An 8,942-nucleotide genomic window follows, 5' to 3' on the forward strand; every position below is an offset into this window, starting at 1 on the left:
CCTAAACATTCCTGAATGACCCCCTTCAAGGAGTAGCTTTAAAATTGAGGAGGTGGCAATGGAGGAAAATGGGACCCACAGTGCCCAAATCAGCTGTTGCTCCGTGCTTAGTAGACCACTGTTTGCTTTTTTGTAAGCAGTGACAGAGACTCCCTTAGAAACTTGCCCTTGTTGTTATTCAGGTCTTTGTGATTTTAAGTTGTGGCTACAGCTGAATTCTCCCCTGAGCTTTCCAAGCCCACACTCTCCCTTCAGTCACAAGCAGGTTGCTAGTATATGGGCAAACTTCCATACATGGTATGGGGAGCAGACATGACTTCATGCTCTGCTGTAGACAAGGGGAACTGCCAAGGCTCAGGCGCCCGGTGCCTGCAAGTGTTCCTGGGTTTTGGAATCCTCTCTGGCTGCGTGGTAACCAGACCACAGGGGCTGCTTTAGACTTGTGAGCACATCCTTACCTTGCCACTTCTCAGGTCCAACCTTCCTACCCTCCAAGAAAGCATCTCACAGGTGCACCCACAAGCATTTGGAAAAACATTTGACAATAAATGTCCATTTTATAATACCAATTGTGGAACAAACGTGAAAGGTAATTTTAGGTCAGCCTCTCAAGGGGTTCAATGAGTTCAGTTTGTCTCTGCTGCATGTGTTGTTTCATTAGAGGTGGGGCAAGGCAGGTCTGATAGCTTTGTTTAAGGAAGTACTCCTTGGGTATTCTGCATTAAATTACTATTTTGTGTTCTTTGGTCATGAAAACTTTCAGAAACCTCGCCATAGAGGACTACACCAATTCGGGGTCCTTTAAATTCTGTCTTTCTGCTTATTAATATAATTTTACTGAAAGGCATTGTAACAAAGAGGTATATTTCTTCTTGTCCATATGGATGGTGTATGTTTAGTATGGGTCACAAATGAAACATAAAAGCTGGTTAAGGTCTTGGTAGAATAGATCTGGTACAGCCTTTTTCTGATAGTGTTCCTTGGGAATCATATTTGAATTAATTTACACACGTATTTGTGCTTTGCTTCGGGCATTACTATTGAGATCTTGCAGAGAGAGAGGGAAGGAGAAAGAGAGAAACAGGGAGGAGGGAATGGAGGAAGGAAGGAAAACAGGAGGCACCAGTAGTTGATAGCATAGTGAATCAGTAGAAGTTGGAGGAGGATAAAGAGGGGAAGGAGAGAACAAAAAGAAAGGAAGCCAGCAACCACGTGACTACCAAGCCCAAACCCAGTTTTGGTTAAAGAAAAGAAGTTTTCTTGACGGAGGAAAATTTTAACATCTCAATTAAAGAAGCCCCTTAGAATGTATCAAAAATGAAGCAATGCTTAAAAATTTTTTTTCTTTCTGAGGAACATCTTCCTTTCTTTTTGGTAACACACAAGTCAGATTTCAGTTGCTGGAGCAAATGTTTTTCAACAGACATGACTCACTTAATTTTCCTGACAAAGTGTGCAGTTATGTTAGAAACTTGCATACTTTTGGGAAGGGACATGAGACACCAGCAAACCACAACGCCGATAGGAGCAGCTATATCTTGATGTGCTAATCTTGTAACTTTTTCACTCTGTGTGAGTGTGTGTGTGCGCGCGCGCGCCCCCCTGAGCGGAGTGCCTGCCTTACTGTTTGCGCTGTCGTTAACACTTGGCTACTACGCTCGGACCAGTAGGAGCCAAAGTTAGTAACTTTGTAAGAATTATTATTTCTCTTTTTATTCTGTCTCTTAGGAGTTCTTGATGTATAGCTTCTTGAAAACTGGTTTTAAAAGGCTGTGATTTAAACAAACAAAGCAACCCCTGTATATCGAAGGCTGGAGTGTTTCCAGGATAACCCTTCAGCTCACCAGGGCAGAGGGTGGGGATGGAGGTGGGACTGCGTACACCTTTCAGATTCGGTTTCTGCACGCATTACACTTTCATTTTGGTAATCAAGGACATATTGCTAAATTTAAGGGGTCAGGAACAAGTCAGGAGCTGAAAAGAGCTCCCGGTTGTGAGAGAGGAAGACGGTCACCCCTAATAAAATAACTAAAGATGCCCCCAGCAGTAGATTAGTGAAGTTTTAAATCTGCATACATCTGGAAAATGGGTGTAAACGTTAAGTCGCCGGCCCTGTTTGCAGACTGGAAGGAGGGAAAAAAACTTTGAGGCCAGAACTCTCCAAAGCGGGGGCATTGCCTTCTTTACCGAAGTTTTCTCCTCCCGTACACCCAGAGGGCATACTTTTATTCCCTCTCCCCATTGCGCATCCCCCTCCTCCATCAGTCAGTAAGTCTCCTTTAAGAGCCAGAGGCCGACTCTCCCTTTCTCCTCCCAGTCCCCCGCCCTTCACACCTTGGGTGGGAAAAGAGACTGGGGTGGGGTGGCTGGAGAGGCGGGAGGGGCGGGATCATGGTGAACGCTCCAATGGGCGCCCAAACTGGCCGCCGTGGACCCCGGCAGCCAATGAACAGCAGGCGGGGGCGGGGCGGGGCGCTGTTGCAAAGCATCCAACGTGGGCCGGCAGGAGGCCGCGGGCGGCTGAGCCCAGGGGGTGTGTGAGGGCGAGCGCCCGGGGGCGGGGCGTTCGGGACCGGCCCGGGCTGGGCCGCGGGGAAGCGAGCGGCGAGAGGCTGATTGTTCGGCCGCGAGGTCTGCGGGGTTCTAGCTAAGCGGAGCAGCGTGCGGAGTCCGGAACTGCGCGGGCGCGCTCTGCCTGAGGCGCTGGGACAGCTAGGCTCACCGGGCCCTTGGAGCACTGCGGGGGTGGCCGCGTCTTCCAGCCCGGAGTCTGCAGCTGGACGCTTGGAGCCGCGAGGAATATGCCTACGGGCGCAGAGCTTCTGCTGTGAGCCGGAGCTCCTTGCTCGCAGCGGCGGCGGCACTTGGTGTGCGCGGGGACTCCGAAGCCCGGCCAGGAGCGTGGCGGGGGAACGAGGAGCGTCAGCCAAGCACCGTTTGCTGGGCTCCGTGGGGTTCGCAGCGAGCACGGACGGGTCGGCCCGGATGGGCGCGGGGTTCGCGGCCCCCTCCGGGCTCTGCAGAGTAGCCCAGGCACCAGGGGCCCCCTGAGCGCCAGAGTCGCTACCGCAAAGAGAACTTGTGCTGGCAGCTATGCCCCGGCACTGAGCCTAGTGCGGAGCGGAGCTCCCGCAGGCCCGCCCGTGCCGGCGGTCGCCCCGGACTTCGCAGCCCTAGCACAGGGAGTTCGCTGCGCGCTCCAGACAAGATGGCGCGGCCGGTCCGCGGAGCGCTCGGGGCCCCGCGCCGCTCGCCTTGTCTTCTCCTCCTCTGGCTGCTGCTGCTGCTTCAGCTGGAGCCCGCATCGGCCACAGCCGGCCCGCGGGCGCCCTGCGCCGCCGCCTGCACTTGCGCTGGGGACTATCTGGACTGCGGCGGTCGCGGGTTGGCGGCGCTGCCAGGGGACCTGCCCGCCTGGACGCGGAGTCTGTAAGTGCCGCCCTTTACGCTCTCCTCGCGCCCCGGGGGGCTGTCACTTGCGGACGGGACGGCTAGGGTGCTTCTCCGAAAAGGGGCTACGCATTGAGTTGCGTGTGTGTCAGGTTTGAATGAGCTGCAAAACTGTTAGTGTGGGATTGTAGTGGTGACATGGTCCTTGGGGATCTGGAGGAGCCTGTGCGTGCGAAGAAGTCTGGATGGGAAAAGTGTGAGCCTCTTTGAGTGTGTGGAGGTGCACGAGCTTGGGTCTTTGGGGTCTTAAGGCGGGAAGTGTACCTCGTGGAGGGAAGGATGAGATCGAACGTGGGTCTTTGGGGTCTTAAGATGAGCGAATGTAGGTTTTGAGGTTCTGGAGAAGAAAAAGTGTCGTGGGGGTCTGGAGGTGAGTGAGCGTGGCTGGTGAGGGCCATCTGGGAGTTGGTGAGTGGGTGGGAGTGTGGAGGTAAGAGTGTGTGAGTGAAGAGTCAGGAGGTAAGGGTGTATGTGTGGGTGGAGAGCGGGAAACATCTGGAGGGGAGAGTGTGAGGAAGTTTGGGGGTCCGCGAGTGTTTTGTTTTCCCTCTCCTGTAATCCACCTCTCTTGTCTGAGATCCTCGGCCTTCCAGTGGGTAATGAATGAAGGTGACTTTTGGCTCCAGTCTTCCATTTACATCATTTATTAGTGAGAGTGTGCGTGGCTGCCTCCTCATCCACCAGACTGGTGGCCTGACTTGGCTCTGGCCCCCCGCAGAAGTCTGGAGGACTCCCCGAGTTGAGTTAGGGGACTCTGAGAGTTCCTGGAGATCTGTGACTGCTGGAAGTTGGTCCTTTCCCCCCTGGTTGGCATCTTAGGGAACTGTGTTCCAGATCCTTCCTGTCTGCTCCCTAGGGAACTCCTAGGGCTTGCCGATCCAATGCATCTTGGGGCCCACCCTGTAGCATTTCTCCTCTATAAATGGTGCAAATCAGTCTTGGAGTAGTGCTGCTTCGGGAGAGGGTGCGAGACTCGGGTGCCAGACTCTGATTTCAGCCGAGTGTGTTAACCCGCAAGAGGCTCCTGTCTGTGCTGTCAGGATTTTGACCTATTGGGACTTGGTGGGCCACTTCTCAGGAAAACACAAATACGGAGTTCTGTAAACATGGCAGAATGTCATAACCTTTTAAAATTTCTAACAAATCTGCTTCATGAGTCAAAATCCTGCCCAGTTATCAAAATTAGCATCTCTGCAGAACTGTTAGTACCTTCCAGAAGAGGCCTAGCTTGAATAGTGTGCTTTTGAGTTGAATAATTGGACATCTTTCCTAGAACATACAAGAGTCACAGTAGTAACCTCAGGCATGACATTCACTCTTCAAAAAGAGAAACAAAACTGGTGACACCAGTTTTAACCAACACCTGTGGCTTGATGTAAGAACATGTGGTCTGAGACTCAGGCTGCCATAAGGGGAAAGAAGTTAATTCCTTTCCAATGTGAAGATCCTGTGTCTCTGAGAGTGGGGCACAGATCTCTTAATGTTCCACACTGCTTAGCGACCCATCCTGTGCAGGTGTGAAACTCGACCCTTATGCACAGCTTTTCTCTTCAGTGTTCTGCTGCTGCTTTGGAATTCCCTGACTTAGGAAAAACCAGTGGTCAGGTGGTGGGGTTTAAACACAGGTGGTGGCCATGTAAATTAATGGGAGGTAGACCCCAGAGTTGCCATTCGGTATATTGTATATAGCTGGGGCAGTCTGGGGTATTGTGGGTTTTCCTTTACATACTCTTAAGTAGTTTCTTTTTTTTTTTTTTTTTTAATTTTTTAATTTTTAATCAGAGTAGCTGCTTAAGTGTCCACCTGTTGGAATAGTGACTCTCAATGTCAGTGTCGGTGGTGTCATGAGCAAGGCACTAAGTTCAGAAGTGGTGGGTTCCTGGCGAGGACAGGGTGTCCTCTTGTTTCCACTTTCCTATGGCCACAAGATCCTCTTTGCCTTGCCCTTTAATTTTTGGAGCAAAACTACTGGTTGTTTGGGGGGCTTTTGTTGCCTAAAGAGTGACATTTCATCAGTCATAAATAACTTTAAAATTGCAGCCTTTTCTCTTTTCCCAACACATTTAATGATCAGTGAATACAAAACTGGGTATTTTGAACTTCGGGAGACTTGATTATACTGATTATGGTGTTAACTGATTAGATTTTAAGTGAGTAGTATGGCCTCTGGTTAGTATGTGGCAATACAGTATTCAGTACAGAAATGTGTGTCCTTTGAAAAAATGTTTGTGAAGTTTGTTTGTTTTTCTTCTGATTAAAGAACAATAAGTATTTTCCCCCTCCTCCCCCAGACTTCACATTTCTCCATTTAAGTCCTTAGTCTAATTCTGAATTTTCCATCAGGATATTTATGTTTTATATTACTGGCTATGATTCAGTAAGACTTGAGGGGAGAAAGTCTCTGTCTATATATATAATAAAATACGTTATAGCTTCACCAACTTTACACCCTCTGAGTCCATTGTGTCTAGAAAGTGCGTTGAGCTAGTTTATAACCCCATGAACTAGATTTACTGCAGCTAGTTCAATTTCAGGCTGTGGGTTTGAGATAGAAGGGGACCTGTGGCTTTATGGAACTTTTTTTTTTTTTTTGCTTTTGTAAACAGTGCATCTAATTTTGGAGTTGCTGTTAAGCCCCGCATAAGGAAAGTAAAACTCCTTAATAGTGGATGTAAATGCAGTTGGAATAACAGAACTGGAAAAGGGCTGGGAGAAGGGAAAATATGTTCGTTCCTGGGGCCTGAGGATTACTTATTCAACACAATAACTTATAGTTGTAGTAGTCGAGCCATAACTGAGTCTGCCATCCCATTACGTAGGTGAGAACGGCCTAGTCCAACCAGCACATTCATAAATAGCTCCCAGCTCTGCCAAGCTTTCTTCAAACTTCCCAGAACCTTAGAAGACTTTGAACTTCTTAGAACTCAGATGTTTTCTTTCTTTGAAATTGCCTTGGGGAGTATGGCTTCAGAAGCTGTTTAAGATGCATTAAACACAATTTACCTTCAACTCTTGTCTGTGGCATAAAGTTGAGCAGAGCTTTGTTTTTTCACAGGGTCTGGCAGCTCAATGATGAGCTAATGGGACTGTGATAGGAAGGCAGGCAGGCCCTGGAGGAGGAACCACTGATTCTCTGCTTGGAGGGAAGATGACATGGCGTTTGAATGCAAGGACGTTCCCTAAAGGTCACCGAGTGTGGTCATTCTGAGTCACATTAAGACAAATGTATTGATTTGGTTCTCTTTGTGTTTTGTCTCCCTACCTATTTGCAGTACCAAACCAAGGGGACTCAGTCGAACTTCTTTGTCAGTTTGGGCACCTAAGTGGTATTTAGGATTATATTAGAAAACAAAATGCAAGCCCCATGGTGGTTCCCATTGTTGTTGGGGAGCAAAGAGAGCCTTTGTCTTTCAAATTTTACAGCTGTGCTGGAAGGCCCAGGTGTGCAGGGTGTTATGAATTAAGGGTTTGGAAAATAGTTTCCATCCTGTTTATGCAAATTAGATCTAAAGTGCGTATAACCAAATTGTTCCAGAACCAAAGCTAAGATTCACGCGTGTGCGTGCGTGTGCATGTGTGTGTGTGTGTTTTAAGAGGTAGATAATGGTCTGGATTGCCCTGAGGTCTTCCTTTCTGCCCATTTTCCTCTTTCTGTCTCTACCACTTAAAAGAATTCAGCAGACCATGAACGTCCAATTCGTGGGGATGGACAGAGGTTTGTTCTGAAGAGGAAGCCTGTCCAACACAGGGTTATGGCAGAGAGAAAATCTGAGAAGTGCAAGTGCTTTTAAAGTTTGGGGGAACTCTAGCCTGAGCTCAGAGTCCTTTTCAAGTGTCAGAAGCCTGGCTTCACCTCCTCTACATGATGGAGCACCTATCTGATATGTTGTTGTTGTTTAGCCACGAAGTAGTGTTCAACTCTTTTTCCATCCCCATGGACTGTAGCCCGCCAGGCTCCTCTGTTCATAGAATTTTCCCAGCAAGAATACTGGTATGGGTTGCTATGTCTTTCTCCAGGGAATCTTTCCAACCCAGAGATCGAACTCTCATCTCCTGCTTGGCAGGCAGATTCTTTACCAATGAGCCACCTGGGAACCCTTCATCCCTTATGTTATCTGACACTTTTTTTTGAATAAGGGCAAGTCAGGGGAATGAAATTGGGTGCCTTTTTTAGGCACAGGATTTAAGTCCCTTTGATACAAAATTATGGTCATAAAATCTAAGTTTTCAGGACTGAAATTAGGAAGTGCCCAGAGACCCCAAAGCCCAAGGTGTCTCTTGCCTGTAGTGTATGTCAGGGCTGTTCCTGCCCCCCTTTAAAAAAGGACAGTTATAAAAAGAAGCATGCTCATCTCTTTTCATATTTACATCAGGTCACCTTTGGACTTTTGGACTTTTGAATGTATTGTGGGCAGTACTTCTTCATCTCCAGAAGGATGACGATTCTATGCAGAGTAATCAGATCTGGGTCCCAGTGGATGTCCAGCTCCACGGGACTTCCAGCCCTGCCCCAGAGGCTGTAAGTCTCTCTCACTTTCTATTAATGCCTAGGCCTGAATTCCCCACGCAGCCTTCTCTGAGCATGTTGGGATGACCTCTGGCTGACCTTACACTCCCTCAGACACCATGCTCACAATGCAAGGGCCTCTCCCCCGTTCTGCAGAGGTGTCTCCCTGGTGCAAAGCCTTTTCAGCATCTTCTCTTCAGGGAGGACAGGAATGCAAGAGAGCCGCTAGGGTTTTGTGCAACTTAACAATACTCCCAGCCTGGCTCTCTGCACCTGCTGCAGCCCAGAGGTCTGTTATCTGGGGAAGGAGGTGGTTTAAAATAGCCACTGGTTATTTCAAAAGTGACATCCACCAGAGGGAAATCCGCTGAAGGGATTCATTGAACTGAAAGTTGCTATAAGCAGTCAAGGATGTTGGTTGTACCAGTATCTCTGGTTTAAAACTCAGAGGGATTCCTCTGACTTAGCCCATAGGTTTAAAGACCAAGTTTCATGAGCAAGCCTGATTTTCAATGACTTGTGAATGAGCTTGGTGATATTTACTCATTGGGGACCTTTCCCCTTCTCAGCAACTGCAATTTGAAACCCTGGGGGTCTTTTAGAGTAGAACTCTGGGCTCTGTTAATATTCAGAGCTGTTTACAATGGATGCAGTTTCAAAGGCTGGAGGCATTGTCTTGAGACAGGAGGAGGAGGGGTAGGAGGAAAATTCCCAGGCAGAGGAGGGGAAATACATCTAAAAATCCCCAATGTTTCCTGGGAAATTGAGGAACTGTTAGTGGTGGTGGTGAACGACTTAGGCATGGCATTGAGCCTATGGTCCATTCCATCTACGCCCTGGCTTCAGTTCATAGTGTGTGTCAGTAATGTGGTTGTCTTCTGCGTTTGTTTCATGTTAAAGCATGGGAATCTGTCAAAAACTCAGATCTGTTCGTATTTCCCCAGAGAAATAGGACTTCGGAGACCAGAGGTAAAAATTTGCACAA

At 48.4% G+C, this 8,942-nt stretch overlaps 1 protein-coding gene across 2 annotated transcripts in view; it reads left to right on the top strand.

Annotated features, from left to right (window-relative positions):
* Positions 1 to 2,530: 2,530 nt before the first annotated feature.
* The window catches only part of LRIG1 (leucine-rich repeats and immunoglobulin-like domains 1), a 115,422-nt gene continuing 109,010 nt past the window's right edge, over positions 2,531 to 8,942 (top strand). For both annotated transcript variants that reach the window (XM_010851510.1, XM_010851511.1), the window contains exon 1: positions 2,531 to 3,429. In XM_010851510.1, the coding sequence (XP_010849812.1) occupies positions 3,209 to 3,429 (221 nt within the window). In that variant the 5' untranslated portion in view covers positions 2,531 to 3,208. The remainder of the gene's footprint in view (positions 3,430 to 8,942) is intronic.

Source organism: Bison bison, unplaced genomic scaffold, assembly GCF_000754665.1.
Source record: "Bison bison bison isolate TAMUID 2011002044 unplaced genomic scaffold, Bison_UMD1.0 scf7180017864304, whole genome shotgun sequence".
Lineage (NCBI taxonomy): Eukaryota > Metazoa > Chordata > Mammalia > Artiodactyla > Bovidae > Bison > Bison bison.